We start from the raw sequence: 19,741 nt of genomic DNA on the forward strand, positions 1-19,741 counted from the left end.
GTTATGTGTTTTTTGGCATAGAACACAGTGAATTTTAATCTTCACTGGCAACCCTGAGTCCATGTCATCACAACTTGTAGTGTAGCTGATGACTGTAAAGTCAGTCAAGCCACAGAATCATAAGCAGCAGTGAAAAATCCCATACAGCTCCATGCTCATGGGCCATACCATGCCATCATTTTTTTAGCAGAAGTCCACACAGAAACCAGTAAAAAAGAATTCTGCCCAAAAACTCATGGCACAATATTCCTCAATATGCTTCAAACCCTGACTTGAGGGTGAAAGCATTCAATTTCCAAGGCTGAAATGGATTTCTGTTAGTGCATTTGGGATTATTGTGAAGTATACACCTGGCCACTAGGAACTACAGTTAGAACTTCAACACCCTTTACTTAGGTCCCTCTTAGTCATTACCACTCTGATCTAAATTGAACTGACTACCTACAGGTGAAAGGTTCTGTATCTCAGTGCAAATCCCCCTGAATCATCCAATCCCTATCAATGCACAATAATATTGTGAATTCTCTTCGTAGATTCTTTTGAACTGGACAGCAGATTCAACAAGTTCCAAAAAAGACTGCTTTAAGTACATGAGAGACAAGGTGAGTGAGGTAATATATTTTATTGGACCAACTTCTGTTGGTGAGAGAGACAAGCTTTTGAGGTTACACAGAGTTCTTCTTCAGGTACTTGAAGTACCTGAGGTAGACAGTTTTAACAATACTCAGAAATATAAAATGTCAAAGTTCCTTAAAACCTAACGGCAATGCAAATTTTAAAAATATAGAGATTATCTACATACTATTTGCAAAATTAGCTTTACAAAAATATTTTTAAATCAAAGTTTTCAACAAAACTACGAACTATTTAAATTACAATATAATCTACAGTTATTCAAATATAAAAAAATAAGGATGTTTCAGAAGTCCAGTATTTATAGTGGAGGTATTTGTGTTCATTGTATTAGTGCTTATATTTTCCACATGGTTCTTTGAAAGGCTTCAGGGAGCCATTCATGGTGCCATAACACCACAGTATATTACTATGGCACCATAAATTGCTTCTGGAAATATATTAAGAGATACCAAGATGAAACAAATGCATAAACTTTTCACTGAGCACATCAGTCCATATGAATTTGAACAGTTAACAGATGCACTAATTAAAGACATTATTTGCAATGTAACCAATAACCAGGTCAAAGCAAGGTTATTGAGAGAAATGGATTTGACTTTGCAAACATAAGATATTTGCAGAATTAGCAAAAACTATGCCTTACAAATGAATGTGCTAGCAAGCAATGAAAGAACTGATCACACCTAATTAAAAATAGAATCATAGGACTGGAAGGGATCTTGAGAGGTCATCTAGTCCAGTCCCCTGCACTCATGGAAGGACTAAGTATTATCTAGACCATTCCTGACAAGTGTTTGTCTAACCTGCTCTTTAAAATCTCCAATGACGGAGATTACAACCAATGATGGAGAATACAACCAAGATATAAAGACAGATAACAAGCAAACCACAAAGACCAGATTTGATTCCAGTAAATGTGAAGACAATCACAACATTATGCAAAGATGCACAGCACATTTTGCAAAATGTACATGTACAATCATTTTGCAAAAGTGTGTTACTCTGCATAAATTGCAAAACTGCCCCCATCAAGGCATCAATGTGGTAAGACCTTGGTATTTTGGAATTTATGTTCATCACCATATCACACCCACAAGTCTCTGTCTTCCAGTAAAAGTAAAAATCCTAATGGAAAATCTCAGCTGAAAATACAGTGCACAGTAAGAGTAATTCTCAAAGAGTCATTCATCAACATTCTGCTCCAAATCTGGAGAACACTTCAGAAGACCTGGTTGCCAAAGAACACAATATCAAGTGCAACTAATCCTGCTCTAAATAATCCTGGTCTCCAATAGATGGATTCCTCTTGGACCAGATGTTTTTTTCAATGTGTTACCTTTTATTTCTCTCATCCAAAAATGCTGAGGAAGATCAGACAAGACAGAATACAGATGCTACTACTCACAGGGCTAGAATGGGCCTATCAATTTTGGTGGTTCAACCTGCTGGTCCAGGCAGCATAAACTCCAGTACTTCTGCTCAACCTGCCAGAACTTTTATCCCAGGAACAGATTCTACACCTCAATCCAAGGTGCCCAAGTCTGAGAACAAAGATGCCAACTGGCTGAGCAACTTGGACTGCGATGGCTCTGAGAGAGAGTCTAGAAAGTCTTCTGCTCTGTGAAATTCAAGTGGTTCTTCATCTGGGCAAAACAAAAAGGATCTCATCCTCACCAGTCTTCCATTTTCTTTAATCTGGACTATCTCTTCACTTTAAAAATAACTTAATGTGAGATGAAAGAAGACACAAGAGTTCTATAGTGGTTTTTGACTTGTGAAATCTCTTCTAAATGCATGAACTGTGGGAGAGACCAGATTATTTTAAAGGTCTAATTTCAAGTGTTGCCTCCTTTTCAGGAATTGCCTCCTTTCTCGGATATAAGTAAATGTGGTGATTGCCAAATTAATGGAACCACTCTCTGAGCAATTGCCATAATAGGCCCTGCATTCTCTCAATTAAGACTGCATTTGTGGAGAGTTTGCAATATGTAGGCCCTAGTGGGAGACCTGCCATATTCAGTTTTATAATGATAACCTGGTCCTTCCCTCATACTCCACATTCATGTGAAAGGTGATCTCTGTGTCCCAATCAATTTTCCAGTAGTTTCTTCCAAGACCCTCTCTACTAGGAGAAGATAGGCTACACTTTCTAGCTACTATTCAAACAAAATCAAGTAATTCCACAAAACACCTAGTTTGTTTGTAATACAGGAGATAATAATAGAGGGCAGTCGGTTTCCACTCAGAGATTGTCCAAGTGGATTAGGTTCTGCATATTCTCTTGTATTCCAGTACCAACAGGTGCTAAGGCATATTACACCAGGTTTAAGGAGCCTCCACTGCGTGTCTCAGAAATGCCCCCTTTGTTGAGATATAAAAGGCTCACACCTTCATGAAGCATTGGCTACCCTTGAGTCTAAGATATTCGGTCTGGGATAGCACTCTTGCAATCTATCCAAGTAAGGCTCCTAAGACCCACCTCCTTTGGGTCTGGGGATTGTTTTTTAATCAATTATAGTGGGGAATTGTTGAAGAACAAGAACTGTTACTTACCAAGTTAAATTGTGGGGGGTTGGGAAAGATTGCCTGCTTACATAGATCTATGCTACCTTCTATCCCTGTTATTTCAATCTTACACTCGATTCTTGATTTAGTGAAAGGAAATGATATCTTCAGGGGGAAGAGGAGGGCATAAGTAGGGTGCACATCCAATACCAGTGGGCAATGCTTTCCAAAAAGGTCCAAGTTTATGCACCAATGGTGCACACATCACAAACAGAATATCTATGCAAACAATTTGTCAAAGAGCCACAAATACTGTTATGACCCAGGGACCTCCTGGTGCCAACTGACAGAGGGCACAGGGGGGTGCATACAGTTTTACAAGGTCAAAGATATGTATATTAGTTCACCAAAGTATGGCATGTGAGGTCTCTGCCAAAAGCTAGTAGCCCACTGGTCATCATAATTGTTGCAAGAAGTTTGTATAGAAAATGGTTCAAGAAATATGTAAAATATAAAATATTAGGTTACAAAACAGTTGAAGCAAAGCTTGTGACCTGAGGTGAGGTGAACCTCAGAGCTAACTTAATCAGCATGTAGAACAAAAAACATCCATGGAGACAGGCTATGTTTCCTATCTGAGCCAGGTGCAGACCTGAGAATTTACAGAAACAAAGGAACCCCAAGATAAGTTTCTGAAAAGGGGACCTCCTGGGGTTTTAATGATATAATTTAATTAATGGAGATATCCTATCTCCTAGAACGGACCTAGAAAGGTCATCGAGTCCAGCCCCCTGCCTTCACTAGCAGGACCAAGTACTGATTTTGCCCCAGATCCCTAAGTGGCCCCCCTCAAGGATTGAACTCCCAACCCTGGGTTTAGCAGGCCAATGCTCAAACCACTGAGCTATCCCTCAGACAATAGTCTGCAACTGCATTTCAAAAAAGGAGAGGGGACACCATCATCTAGGAAGCAAGCTGAAAATGTGTGTTTGCCTCATGAAAGTGGGATCACAGCCCAGCCTGGCTGTAAAATTCTGCTAGGACTTTGGGTGAGCATTGTTCTGCAAGACATAAAAGTATCTAGTTAAATAAGTCTAGGGTCTGGAATGTATGTTATGATTGTATTTTATATGTAAACATTTGTTTCCAATACTTCTATTTGCTAATACCAGAATCTCTATCCTTTGTTAAATAAACTTATATTTGTTTTAATTATAACCATATCTAAGTGCTGTCTGTTAAGCAGAGCGGTGATCTAAGGTGGAACTGATAAGCTGGGGTGTATTGGTTCTTTGGGAGCAGCAAATCTGTGACTACTGTTAATGTCCAATGGATCAGGGGCTGGATATTCCAGGGAGATGCTTAGAGGTTGGAGTGTGCCTATTGCTAACCTGCAAAGAGACATTGGGGCCTGCATAGATCTATAGGGGTGTGCTTGTGTTGTCCGTAGCCAATGGAGCTGAGGAGCTGACCCCTGGCAGGCACAGGTCGTAGTGAGATGCCTCACAGCTCTGGGTACCCCCAGGAAGGCTCAAAGCTATCAGAAGAAACTGTTCTTTATTAAACAAAGAATAAGTCTTCTAAAAAAGTATCTATTCAGGAAATATATCAAGTCACTATACTGAATAAGTGTGTGGTAAGAACTCCACCACATGGAACTCAGCTATAGGTATCTGATAATACAGACTGCACAAGAAGCATTCCAGTAAAATAAGTTAACTGACCTTTAAGAACAGGCATCTGAGCTAAATCAAGGCAAATGGAAGTACATTCAACTATCCACTCTGACAAGTGTTGCTTGAAAATGAGTTTCCCTCAGCTTTAACCCAACAGAAGTCAAAAGGAGACGAGGGGATTGGTAAAAGTCCCTCAAATCATCAGTGTAGCAGCAAAGAGCTCATTTGACACCAATCTTATGATAAACAGCTTCACACTGGAGAGATTAGATTTGGGAATGAACACTAGAAGAAGGGGAAATTGGTTCATATAAAAATAAGACTCCCATTGCCATCAACAGACTTTGTATGGGCCCTTGCTACCTACCTTGTCTTCAGAAAAAAACAAAAAGGCCTATGAGGGCTTGAAGCTCACTTCCCCATCTAGTCAATGTAATTGCCTCAAATAAAAAATATGAAATGCAAATGACAATCATTAATAGGCTCAGAGGGAGGATCTTCTAACTTGTTCAAGTCTAAATTAGATCCAAATCATGCACAGAAGCCAAACTGGTAGATAAATATGTCCAAGGCCTTTTAGAAAGTGCCTTGACCTATGATTCACAGGGAGAACTTCAATAGTTTCACCTAGAATTGCTTGCAATTGATCTTGTGTTTTGATGGATTAGTCTTCAACCCAGACTTGTCAATGAAATCCAATACACATAAAGAAACAAGAAGCAATCTACCAGATACCGCCCATCTAAGCAAGTATACGCTTAAGAGAAGAGGCTTTATAGATAAGGAATTTCTTGGCTTCAAGAGAACTCACATTTAGGAATGAGTGGACAGAGCTATTAAAGTGATTACACATTCCTTTTGGGAAAGCCCAGCAGTCTGAGTTGGGCAGATCCTCCATGAGTGTTATCACTTGTGAAGTCTCTCACAGTTTGAAAATCTTGTTGTGACCCCTTTTACTCAATGTATATTTAAAGCAACTGGGGGAGACTGCAAGGCATTATGGTTTACAGTGTTATGAATATGCTGATGTAAAGGATGCTTACAGCTGAGTTATATCAGCCCTGAACATGACTGTTTCCCTGTGTTCTCAGTATCTGGCTGAGATAAGAACCTTGGTGAAACTAGAGTCAGTTCAGATGAGATAAGGGGGTTTTTGGCAGAGAGAAGTGGAGTTGGCAGAGGTTGCTGCAATACCTGAAAATGAGGGCCTCTGTCTACAAATTTTCGAAGTGGTTTGCAATCTCAGGATTTTACTGGTGTAATTTCTGCTCCTGATAACAGTGGGTTACCAGAAATTGATTATTTCTTCTTCAACAAAGGATTGCATCCTTTCATCACAGATGCAATCCTTGCTACAATTATCTATGCAATTGTCACATCAAGGTTAGGCCAGTGTAATGTCTGTGTGGGTCTACTCTTCAAAATCATTCAGCAGCCTTTGCTAGAGGAGTATATTCCGGCCCCCGTTCTGATAGCCACAGTATCTCTGTGCTCCATATTCTGTGCTGTTTGCCAATTCAATTTCAGGTGAAATTCAAAACACTGACCACTTTCTATAAAGACTTCTTACAGTTCAAGTAAAGATGAGCTGGATTCACAGATTGAGACTACAATAACTCAAGTACAATATTTATATAAACAGGTGGGAGGATTCAGAGATTGCCACCAGAATTTCCAGAACAGCAGATGCCTGATCATCTATCATTTACATTTCAACTATAACCGCTTATGAATGATGAGATGATCAAAGTTGTTTATTGTGTTTATCACCCGTATCAGAGCACTGGCAATAAAGTACCAAGCAAATGATACCAAGCAAATGATTTGTAGTATTGGAACTGCCCATCACCTTAGAGAAATGTTGATATAGTGGAATCCTACCATGTATTTAATTAGCTGAACCCACCACTTAACTGATTTCACTACAGCTGGAAAGAGATGAATAGTCTTGATCAAGCAATTTCTCCTGGAAGAAGAAAAATGATGTGGGCATAAACTAATGAAATGTGTGCATACTGTGCACAGGCCAAATCTATTAGGATTAACCCTGTTATGAGCAATAACATTCTAATACAACACCGTCATTTGAAAGAAATCTGAATGCTGGATAAGCAACTTCCCAGAAATAGGAGGAAGGCTGCTGACTTAATGGAGTCTCGAACGCAAAAAAGCAAGAGCAATAGACTGAAACGGAAGCTGAAACTTCTCTTGTGTATCCAATTTTAGGTCTGAAAGAAAGATATAAGTTGACAGACTCAAAATGCAGAGGTCCACCACCTAATTTGTATTTCAGTGACCAATCAACCAAATATATTTTTATAGACTGTGACCATCGCTACAAAGAGAATCTACCACATCTGACCAGCATGGAGACCCTCATGGGTGAGTGCTCCCAAAGATGAATTCTGCAAAGTGGAGAACCTTGAGCTGTCTATCTCCACCAGGGCTGAATTTCACTATTAGGGTTTTTGGGGAAGCTAATATTTAGAGCTCTAATTTTACATTATACTGTAAAAAATTTATTACGCCCTTGTATATTTCAAAATTACAAAACTGCCAAAAGATACATGTAACCCAACATCAATTATACTCCTACTGGGTCTAGGTTCTAACATTCATGACATTAGTTCAAAAACTAATAAAAGAAAGCTTGATAAGAACAAGCCCACTAAAAATATCAATTTTCTAATATCAAACCGATATGAAGCACTTTATATACAAAAGGTAATTTACAGAAAAAAGTGAGAATCCATGCATTTGGCACATTGATTAGTCATTGTACTTGGTCATTAGTACTTGGTCCTGCTAGTGAAGGCAGGGGGCTGGACTCGATGACCTTTCAAGGTCCCTTCCAGTTCTAGGAGATGGGATATCTCCATTAATTATAATTATTATTATTATTTCAAAATAATGCCTGTATATTTTTTTTAAGTATAAAAATAAAAATGAAGTTGAAAGGACAACAAAAACAAAAAAGCAGAAGCTATAACATACCACATATGAATAAGATTAACAGTCTGAACCATGCATCCAGTTCCACTATCCGAGAGAAAATGATGGATATTTTTCTTCTCTTGACAATAATGACCATTAAAAAACTTGACAGAAAAATAGCTTTAGCAAAGATCGCTAGAAAACCCACAAATATTGCCTGATACTTCAACCATATTTTCAATATAGCAATCAGTTCAGAGCAGTCAACACCATACATCCCATAGAGACACTTTACAGAAACTGCTTAACTCAGCAATTCCTGAAAGACGTGAAAACTAGTCACTGTTCAGCAATGCCTTTGTCGGTGCCCTTTAACAGACATCGTCTACAGTCTAGAAAGCAGTTTGTAGAAATTCCAAGAAAGAAACCAATTTAATAATTAAATTCAATAAAATTATACTTTTAGGTTTTATTTAAAAAAAGTAAAAGATCCAGCAATATAACTCTGGAACAGTAATTGAAAATACATCTTCTATATGAATGATAACTGTGTTTAAGTAATAAGAAAATGCAATGTAATATATATTTATGTGTGTGTGTGTGAATGCAGTGCTGAGGCTGTGATTTAAAATACACAGAATTTAAGAAATTCAGAGAATACATCACAATAACAATGTGCACTATGAAAGGGTGTTTTAAAAGTATCACATACTATAACTCTTTGGCAAACATTTGTTGCAGAAATAAATGCCAATATATGCCAGTATAGAAATGGCAGATCTTTTAATGGTGAAGCTGCATAAGGCTGGTTATGCAGAAACATGTCTCAGTTTCCCAAAGGCGGCACATGCCCTGACTTTACTATTATATGTTAGATAATCTACAAACTAGCAATGACAGCAGTCACTAAGAATATTAACAAGGTCAGGTCACCTTTTGCCTTCAATATTTAAAAACAAAACAAAAAAAACACTGACAAGGACTGAAACACTTCAGTGAAATGAATCCAAGTATCAGAGGGGTAGCCGTGTTAGTCTGTATCCAGAAAAACAACAAGGAGTCCGGTGGCACCTTAAAGACTAACAGATTTATTTGGGCATAAGCTTTCTTGGGTAAAAAACCCACTTCTTCCATGCATCTGAAGAAGTGGGGTTTTTTACCCACGAAAGCTTATGCCCAAATAAATCTGTTAGTCTTTAAGGTGCCACCGGACTCCTCGTTGTCAGTGAAATGAATGTTACTAGTACAACAGTCAAACTAAGAAATATGAGACAATGCATTGAATCCAGAAAATCCAAAAAACTGTCAGAAACGATAATGATGGACTTTAATCCCACTGAGCACTCTGACTCTGAACTAGCCAAACTCTGAAGTCCTATGGGACAACTCAGATGCTTAAAATTAAGCACATGCTTAAGTTCTTTGCTGGTTCACTGTCAAAGTCCTCAGCATCTTGCATGATCAAGCCCTCCAAAATTAAGATTACATTAAGAAAGATCTTACCGCTGAACTTCTGGTGAAACTCTGGAAGAACGCCAGTATGGCAAAGATTTAAACTTCTCTTTGCCCGCTGCAACATAATAATGATTATCTTCTAAGCCATCTGAGTTACGTACAGCATGACCATCCAATGTGTACAGCCTTAAGCAAAAGAAATTGAAATAAAGATTATGAAATAACAATGAATAGAGTATAATGCAATACTTAGACTTGCAGTGCAAATTTCAGGGTTTTTTCAATGCTCCACACAGCTGTGATTCCAGAGAACAGAGGAATTATACACATAAATTAAGTAACTATTTTAATACTGGAGGACAATTCAACATTTTATTGCAAAGCCTTAGAAAGCAAATTAAATATTTATTAAATAAGAATGAGCTATTTTATATATTTGGGAGCACCATACATAGTGCTGTAGGATGTTCAAAAGATATAGACACTTAGGCTGTGGCTACACTCGAAACTTCAAAGCGCTGCCACGGGAGCGCTCCCGCGGCAGCGCTTTGAAGTGCGAGTGTGGTTGCATGCCAGCGCTGGGAGAGAGCTCTCCCTGCACTGCAGGTACTCCACCTCCCCGAGGGGATTAGCTTACAGCGCTGGGAGCGCAGCTCCCAGTGCTGGGGCACTGTTTACACTGGCGCTTTACAGCGCTGAAACTTGCTGCGCTCAGGGGGGTGTTTTTTCACCCCCTGAGCGAGAAAGTTGCAGCACTGTAAAGTGCCAGTGTAGCCATAGCCTTATAGAAGCAGCAGCCGGTGACATGTTTTGGACCCTTCAGCAACCTCGTGGGGTCGCTGTGACATTAAGCTTGCTATGAAGTTGCAAATCAGCATTGCAGTGAAACATGGGAACTGAGGAAGGCTGAAGAACACTGGATTGACATTTTCAGTTCTTGTCAGCTGCTTCATATCAAGTGGCAGAACAAGATCAGAAATTAGGATATTTGAAGCCAAACCCAGCAATCACTTCCATCAGCACTGGTTCAGTTTCAGCAGCTTTCTTGGTATGAACATATCATTAGAATGGAAGACCACTGAATTCCAAAGTGCATATACCAAGGAATGCTGCTATGGAATGACAAGTTTGCCAGTAATGGACATAATCTGAATATTCAGTCAGTTCAGGTTAGGGAAGCAGCCAGAGATCAATCCAAGTGGCACTTGATATGCAAGAAGGCCATGTCCCTTTGGGCTCTGCCATGATGGTGATGATGCAATAGAAAAGGAAACAGCTACAGTTATAAAGCAAAAGCTATAATTAAGGTTGCAACTGGTTTCTATTAAATGAAGACACAATAGACAGGATACTCGGCTGGTGTAAATGGGTGTCGCTAAGTGGAGCTATGCCCAATTTCACCAGCTGAGGAGCTGGTCAAATTTTCTAAAAATGTCATGTTTTGGCTGAACATATCCATGCTTTGTCTCTGAACGTTGGGTTTTCCTATAGAAACAGGGGGAAATCCATTTAGTCAGTTTAGAACTATAATAAGATGGGGAAAATGACACGCATTCTGACCAAGATTTTTTTCATGCACACACTGTAACACAAAAACAGCTGAACCTTGAGGGCCACGAGTTACTTCCCCGAAGGTTCTGGATACCTCTTGCAAGGAACTGAGCCAATGGGAGTTGAGGGACTGGAAATTACTGAAGATTTGCACTCTAGTTTTAAAGGGAGAGGCCCAAGTTCCATTGCAAAAAAGTGCATTAAATTTGTTCACCTACATTTTTGCATACAATTACTGCAATATGTGCAAATCAGGATTTCCAATCGCAGATAGGTGGATGCCAAAATCGAAGGGCACAAACCTGCACATATTTTTGTGCATGGACCTCAGACTTCAAAATTATGGTGCAGAAAACTCAAAGTTAGCATGGAATTAGTCCTCTGTGAATAGTGCATTTGCTAACAGAAAAAAACGTTTTTAATTTGTGGTTATGAATATCTGAAATACTGTAGTGAGTACGGACTAAATCTGAATATGCACACTTCCTGACATATGAACAGAAGTGTAAATAAGGTAGTGGAGAAAACAGATCAGTTATAGATTTTTCAGTTGTTTATATCTTTGACAAACATTTCCGTTTTAGGCTTGTAGTAGGTTGGCCTGTTCCTTTATGGGTCAAGAGGCATGGAGCTAGCTAGGCCTGTTCCATCAGCCCACCTCCACAATAATCAATAGCATCTTAGTCAGAAGGGGCAGAACTAATTGGGATCAGGTAACAGCCTGAAACATCTAGGCCTCATGAAAGGGCTGAAAAGACTATTTGCAGGAGGAACCACACCTGGCCTTCTGTGGAAGTCCCTGAAGTAGTGTCTGGAAGAAGGGATGGGAAGAGAGTCCGGACAGCAGGCTGAAGAGGAGCCCAAGGAAGGTCTAAGAACCTAACAACAAGAATTCTTGCTAAAAGCTTGGGACAGATCATCTAGAAGCAACAGAGTAGGGAAAAGACTTTGGTCTATTGGTTGAACACAGTATGACTGTGGGACGTCAATATGATGTGGCCATGAAAAAAGGCTAATGCAATCCTAGGATGCATCAGACAAGGTATTTCCAGCAAAGATAGGGAAGTGTTATTACCACTATGCAAAGCACTGATGAGACCTCATCTGGAAAACTGTGTGCAATTCTGGGATCCCATGTTTAAGAAAGATTAATTCAAACTGGAACCAGTGCAGAGAAGGGCTACTACGATCATCAGAGGAATGGAGAACCTACCTACCTTACAAGAAGAGACTTAAGGAGCTTGGCTTGTTTGGCCTAATCAAAATGAAGGATGAGGGGAAATATGATTGCTTTCTATAAATACATCAGAGGAAAAAACACCAGCAAGGGAGAGGAGTTTTTAAGTTAAGGGGCAATGTTGGCACAAGAACAAATGGATATAAACTGGCCATCAATAAGTTTAGGCTTGACATTAGACAAAGGTTTCTAACCATCAGAGAAATGAAGTTCTGGAACAGCCTTCTAAGGGGAGTAATGGGGACAAAAAGCCTCACTTGTTTTAAGACTGACCTTGATAGGTTTATGAGGGGATGGTATGAGACTGCCTACAATGGCATATGCAACTTTTATTAGCAAATATCTCCAGCAGTCAGAGATGAGAAATGAGATGGAGAGTTACCAAAAAGAATTATTTTCCAGGGTCTAACTAATCACTATATTTGGGATTGGGAAGGAGTTTTCCCCCAGGTCAGATTTGCAGAGAACCTGTGTGGGGGGGGGGGGGTTCCCCTTCCTCTGCAGCATGGGGCATGGAGTCACTTGCTGGTTTGAACTAGAGTGAATGATGGATTCTCTGTAGCCTGAAGTCTTTAAACCAAGATTTGAGGACTTCAGTAACTCAACCAGAAGTTATGGGCCTATTACAGGAGAGTGTGGGTGAGGTGCTGTGGCCTGCAATGACTATGATTATGATGGTCCCTTCTGGCCTTAAAGTCTGTGAGTCTAACCTTTTGTTTATGTGAACTTTTGTTTGGATTTTTGTTATCCCTGAAGGGGGTCCGGACTAGACATGACTTAGCAAGAGAGGTAGGTGTGAAGAGAAACAGGCTGAACAGAGCCAAAAGATCAACAGAGGGCACTAGAGGCAAAGACCCAGCAATACCATGCTCTGACACCAGGAGGCACTGAATGAAACTGCTTACAGTGCCAAAACTTTACACGCTTAACCTAATGGGACATTTTCCTGGAAAATTTGAGAAAGAATGGTTGAGCCATTTTTGAATTACCATATGTGAGGATATAATATATGTTCTGGTGTAACCATTAGAATGGTTTCACAGTTTAAAGCTGTTTCCTAAGTGGGTGCTTTGAACAGTATAGATTGTCTCTGAACTGCTACGTTGAGGAAGGGACAGAAGTCTGCCCATGGTGTGGACATTTTATTTAAATTCTAAGGAGAGGATCTGTGAGCAGAAAAGAAAATAAATTTTCCATTAATCTGAAGGGCATCCAAGAGCTTTGAACCCAAAAAAATCTAAATTGGGCATATATGTTGAACCCCTTCCTTTCGCCCTCATTCATTTGTCTGTCTATACACTGCAAGCTCCTCAGGGTATGATTTGTCTTCTTTTCTCCCTTCCTTCGTGCCTTCTTTTCTGCTTCGAAACCACATAGCACACTCCAATCACTAACAAAAATAAATAGTCACTAATAAAACAACAACCTTAGCCAAACAGGAAATCAGCTGAAGTTACACCAGTTATAAATTTGACCCACTATTTCACACTTAAAGCATCGGTTAATCTCATCTTCACAACTATGTTAACACTAGTCCATTTTATCTTCCTGACCCCAGCCCTTCCATAAAGACTGTTCCTTTTCAAGAGTAGAAAAGATGTCTTTTATGTTACTCTTGTGATCTTCTCCATTAATGTCTGTACTAAATACAGAACACCAGGTTTTTAAAGCAAAAAGGTACATATAATGGTGTCCTGATGAACCAAACCAATTGCTCTGAACATTTATTAAATATAGATATATAAAAAGGTACTGAACTAAATGCAATAGGAAACACAAATTCTCAGAAACCTGAAAAAGTCCTGCCCTGGATATTCCGTTTTCTTTCATACATAACCAATCAAAATATTAGATTGTCATTAATAACTGGTGTGGCATATGAATACAAAAAGTATCCTAAATTGCCAGACTCAGGACTTTTGTTAGCTGTATTAAATTACCAGTTGTACTCTTACCTATGAACACCACCGGAGCGAGGAAAGATTTTTTCATTTATTAGTGCAAGGACGCAATTCCAGTTTTTCAGAGTAAACCTGGGTATGATAAATTTTATAGGTGGTATAAGCATATCTCCATTTGTGAAAACACTGCCAAAAGACAAAAGAAGCCATATTTTTTCAGTAGTGAAAGACAGACAAAAGAAAAACTAAAAATATCAGTTGACAACTTTATGTAATCTGGATCATTAGTAGTGTAGCCATGTAGATTTCAACAATATGTTTTAAATCTTAGTCCATTTCATAAAACATGAAAACTCATCCATAAAAAGACAGAATTGTATCCTTTAATATGTTTCTGTCTGACATGATGGGAGAGTCAGTGAAATATGTCCACTTGGAGAAGCCAAGAAGAATATAGCCCTTGAAAATTCAATTACTTTCTCTCCATATTGTCCAAAGATGTCCTCACAATTCCCAGAGGAAATAATGTACAATCCTTTAAAAGAGATAATAGAATCAATTGATTTCTTCACTGCTGCCCATATTAGAAAGCTGTTCCTACTCAACCTTTAAGAGTGGCTGGAATCACTTTTTGGCTCACCTCACTTCTTAGAAGGAGTCACAGTAAATAATAGAGCAGTATTGGTCTCTCTAAAAATAAATTTTGCTATTTGGGCCATCAGCCCTATAGGCCCCCTCTAAAAAGCAGCCTCACCCTCTGCTGGGAGGGTGGTATTTTATATCAGCAGCAGGGGACAGGGCCAAGAGTAAGCACTGGCTGACTGCAGAGAATGATCAGGCTCTTGGTGCAGCTTCCAGTAACTCCAGCAACCCTAGAACATTTTGCTGTAGAAGGGAAGGAGCATTTGTGCTTCTTCACATGCAGAAAAGCAGCATCCCTACCACACAAAATGGACAGAAACTCTGCGGAATGACAGAGGATGTGCTCCTTTGGTGTGGAGGAGGGGGCAGTCAAGGTCACACATAGACAGTGTGAAATGAGCTCCCTCCTGTTTCCCCTGAATAGCCACATATTAGTACATTGATATTTCTCCCTACCTCCACACACTCCATCCAGATTTTTTTGAGGCATAGGTGTTCTTTTCTCTCAGAAGAACAAGCACTTTCTGCTATCCCACCCCAAAACCCTTGTGCTGATTACATGGGGAGCAATTTCAAGGAGATAATAGGGTTTATCTCCCTAGAAAGGGTGAGGGATCCTGCAGTCCAAAGTAGATTGAAACAGGAGGAGAAGCTTTGACCTCCTCACCAAGGAGGAAGACCAACTGTGGGGGAGCACAGCTTGGCTAAACCAGGGAGTGGAGAGAGAGCACCTCTCTGCTTCAAACCAGCTAAATTAAAAAGACTAAGACTGGTCTATTAGTCAACCTGACCCTCTCGTCTCTATAAAGCACAGGTGGTGATTTGAACAATGTCTGAATATGTTTTATTATTTCCTTATTACTCTTCATGATGCCACTAACATTCTAATGAGATTTTATCCCATTAACAAAAATGAGTAGTGCAACAATCCAAAACTGACTACATTTTTTGTGGACCTGCCTACACTGAAACACCAAACTGTGCTACCTACCTGGTTCTGCTTAGCATGGTATGGCACATCCAAAATGCCAAAACTGCATGGGGCAGAACCATGCTATAACCATGTGGTAGGTTCTACACAAGACTTGGCATCAGGTGACTGCAGCCTACACAAAAGCCCTAAAACAGGGCTGTCAAACTCCTCCAGTGGGGAGGGCGGAGTTCCATTTGTAGGTATAGTTGTTAGACTGGAATATACACTTGGGGCTGTTTACTACGTAAAAGCAGATTTACCCAAGAGCAGAGGTGAGCATAAAGATCACAGATAGTATATGGCCTTTATGTAGCAACTGAATGTTCAGGGTCATATGCTGCGACTCTCACTCACAGTGAGTAATACCTGCTCCATAAATGTCAGTCCTATTAAAACCATGTTTCCCTTTCCCTTTTTCTCTTCCCTTCTTTTGTTCCTTTTCAACTCAGGGCTTGTCTACACTACCACTTACTTTGGTATAACTTACATCACTCAGGAGTGTGAATAATCCACACCCCTGAGCGACGTAAATTACACCAACCTAAGTGCCGGTGTAGATAGTGCTATGTCGGTGGGAGAACATAGCTATCACCTCTTGCAGAGGTGGAGTAATTAAGTCAATGAGAGAGCTCTCTCCCATCAGCTCAGAGCGTCTTCACCAGTTACAGCTTCCAGATCCTACACCAATATATAGTAGCTGAGAGCCTGCTCTAACTCCCACCATTCTTGTAAGGTCCATAATTGACTTTGCATCTGTGCAAAATGAATGTAGCATTTTGGAGACATGCCCCTACATGAGGCAAGAGGGGAGGGCTGGGAAAGGAGCCAGCTCTGCCAGTTTTATGTCAGCAGAGAATTTTGCTATGCAAGGAGAGTTCTCCACTAGCCAGCTATGGCTGGAATTCAGCCACTTTATGCTACCCAAGTGGTGAAAAGCTGTTGCAATGCCCGTGAGAATCGACCTTTATGTTTCTCCTTCCTCATCCCAACATTGTTTTATTACATCACATGGGAACTTAGATTATATGTCACTTGAAACAGGGACCAGGTACTAGTTACATGTAATTCAGGGCACCTAGCACATATCTGAACACTGTAAAAATTAATTGCCAATTATGAATTTATAAGTGCTTTGTTCAGTTCAGCTTTAAATACCCTATGCACTTGGGCTTCCACCCATCCCTTTGACTTTTAATTTTCCTCAAGAGCATCTGTGCACTATATTTTGTAAATACACACTGAAGTTACCTGTACCATAGTACCACTCCCTGTATCGGTTAATACTGTTGTATGGTCAATGCTTCCCATGAACACATGAACATGAACACTACTCGTAAAAAGTATAAAAAATAATAATAATCATAATTCCTGAGATGAATAGTACAGTATGTCAAATTTCAGCCAAGAGCAAATGTGTGTGTCTGGATGCCACTTTAAAACAATATTTTAAAATAATGAAGGCTGGGTTTGGAAGATATTTGGGGCCATCTAGTGGAATTTTCAGTAAATTAATATAAAACACAGATCATGCATTAAAACAGTGAATTAGATTTACAAAAAAAGTGTTGCTATGGTACATTTTAAATTCCATTATTTTCTGAACTATGTTAATGGATGTAGTTTTTATAGAATAAAATTAAGAACAAAATAGCCTACACAAAGGAAAAAGTGCCTGTTGGTGAGAAATATCAAACTGTAGAATAATCCCCTAACAGATGATTTGGAGGGTCCAAACATTTAAAACCAGATTAGACAAAGCACTAGAAAACATATTGTAGGGAGCAAGCCATGACTGTCATGGGAATGGACTAGATGACCTAATGGATCTTTTTTATCTCTAAGTTCAGTTATTTTAATTGACTCGTGGAAAACATCCAGTATTTGAGAGTTATGTACATAAATAAAAACCCTCTTCCTTTCTTTGAAGTAGCAATTCAAATCATACATGATGTCATAAATACTCTTTAGTCTACATTTTTGAATCTCAACTCTTTTTGAGTTTGACGCTGACATTATTTTAAACTGCTTTAAGGCTATGGAAGATTAAACATTTCAGCACTGGCCTGTTAGTTACATTTCTCACCAGAAGCACAATACCTTTGGATTCTGAAAACTGCACTGGCTTCCTATTTACTTCTGGGTGCAATTTAAAAGTTATTGGTTTTAACCTCAAAAGTCTTGAATGGATTGGATCATGATTACATCAGAAACCACCTCTTTCCCCACATTATACAAAACTCCTGGGCTAAAAAACACCTCTTTATTTAATTGCATGGAGTATGGAAGGCAGACCATTCTTAGAGTAGGATCCTCAAATGGAGGTGTAAAATGAATTCTACATTTGCAAGAGCCCAAATCTGTTAACTTTAGGTCTGGTGCAACCTCATTTATTTTTCCCAAGCTTCAACTAGGAAAGATAAGTTGTTGGCAGGGGGTGATGGCAGAGGCTGAATGATTAATTGGGATTCAGATAATCTTATTATTGTCTTTTGGATTTTGTGACTTCTTGTAACTTAAATATTTGTACATGCCTCCAGTAGGAACAATGGACATTTTAAAAGTTGAAAAAATAAGTAAATAAAATACATAAACTTTGAAAAGGGCTCTTCTTGGAATGCTCATCACTTTAAATAACCTATGAGTATTACCACTGTAGTTCTCTCAAATGAAAATTAAAGTGGCATCATATGTTAAAGCACAACGCATTTTTGGCTCTTCTCCTCCACATCCAGTGTTTCCTTCCCCACTTCTTGTGCAACAGAACTGCACTGCTTCCACTGCCTGCAGAGCATCAAACTTGTATTGGAGGTAGTGCAGCCATACAACACGCTTCCTTATCAACAACATATGGAGGGCAGTATATTTCGTCACAGACCAATATCAAGTGTGACCATCCCTTTGCAACTCCCTCCTTTTGTACCCTATGAGAATCTGCTTATTTTTGATCCCTCCATTCATGGCAATTCACTGTTTTAAAAATCTATTTTAGTGATTCTAATACAGATTTTTTTAAAATATTACTTTCATCTTAAGTGTCCTTTTACAATATTATCTGAGACACAAAATAGCTACATCACATAATTCCCTAGAATATGTAATTTTTTTCCAAAAAAATAGTTTGCTGCCAAAAAATTCAATCAATATAATTATAATGAATGCAATGCCCTCTCTCTTGCCCCTCCCTCCCTCTACAATGACAGAGGGAGCCAAATTTTGCTCTGGCTCACACATGATACAAATTACACTTAAATTAATAGGAGCGTAAATCAAGACTGAATTTGCTCTTTCAAATTATGTTTGTTTTACCTGAAATTTATTATAAACATTTCTCTTTCCACTGAACTAGACATATGGAGTTTTGTATATATTATAGGTGCAGAATATTTAAAACCAAATCTAGAGTTTTGATTCACAACATACTTACTTGATATTACGTGGCTTATTACTGATCAATTGCCACCTGGAAGGCACACGTATTTTACTATGAACTACTGGTTTAATCTGCAAGAAAAATAAAACACATTATGCGGGATGTTTAAAACATTTTAATCTTAAAAGTGCTGCTCAGATATATACATGGCAGACCCAGGTTCAAATGTTAGAGAGTCATAGAGCCATAGAGTTTAAGTCCAGAAGAGACCACCGGATCATTTAGTCTACCCTCCTGTATATCAAAGGCTACAACACTACTAAACCCAATAACCAAAATTAGACCGAAGTATTATAGACTATAGGAGACTAGACTATTACGTCCACAGGCAATGAACAGGAGGAACCAATGTGCACCAGTGATCAAGGCCCCCACAATGGCAGGGAAATGATTAAGTGAGATATACCCAGATAATTCTGGCAAGTGACCCACATCTGCAGAGGCAGGTGAAAAAAATCCCAAGACCATGGCCAATCTGACCTGGGGGAAGATTCTGTCCAGATCCAACATATGATGATCAGTTAGACCCTAAGTATGTGAGCAAGAATCAGCCAGCCATGCACCTGAGAGAGAGAATTCTTGGTGCCACCTCAGAGCCATGTCCCTCCCCGCCCCCCCACCCAGAGACTCATCTCCAGCCATGGCCATCCCTGATGCATCCTTTAGAGGAAGGAAATTAAACATATATATACACACAGACATAAGAGATAAAGACATAAGACACAAACTGGAAGTGAGCCCAGGGCTGCTGGTCCCTGCCTTCTACCATCTCAAGCAACCGCATCATACAATCACACTCAT

The 19,741-nt window shown here is 39.3% G+C and overlaps 1 protein-coding gene across 1 annotated transcript in view; it reads right to left on the reverse strand.

Moving 5' to 3' along the window:
* The window catches only part of DCDC2C (doublecortin domain containing 2C), a 108,921-nt gene that overhangs the window by 69,914 nt on the left and 19,266 nt on the right, over window positions 1-19,741 (reverse strand). Inside the window, exons 3-5 of the mRNA XM_065402188.1 lie at window positions 18,935-19,011; window positions 13,950-14,081; window positions 9,255-9,392 (exon numbers count right to left, since the gene is read on the reverse strand). Coding sequence (XP_065258260.1) covers window positions 9,255-9,392; window positions 13,950-14,081; window positions 18,935-19,011 — 347 coding nt within the window. The remainder of the gene's footprint in view (window positions 1-9,254; window positions 9,393-13,949; window positions 14,082-18,934; window positions 19,012-19,741) is intronic.

The sequence above is a fragment of the Emys orbicularis genome, chromosome 3 (genome assembly GCF_028017835.1).
Source record: "Emys orbicularis isolate rEmyOrb1 chromosome 3, rEmyOrb1.hap1, whole genome shotgun sequence".
Taxonomy (NCBI): domain Eukaryota; kingdom Metazoa; phylum Chordata; order Testudines; family Emydidae; genus Emys; species Emys orbicularis.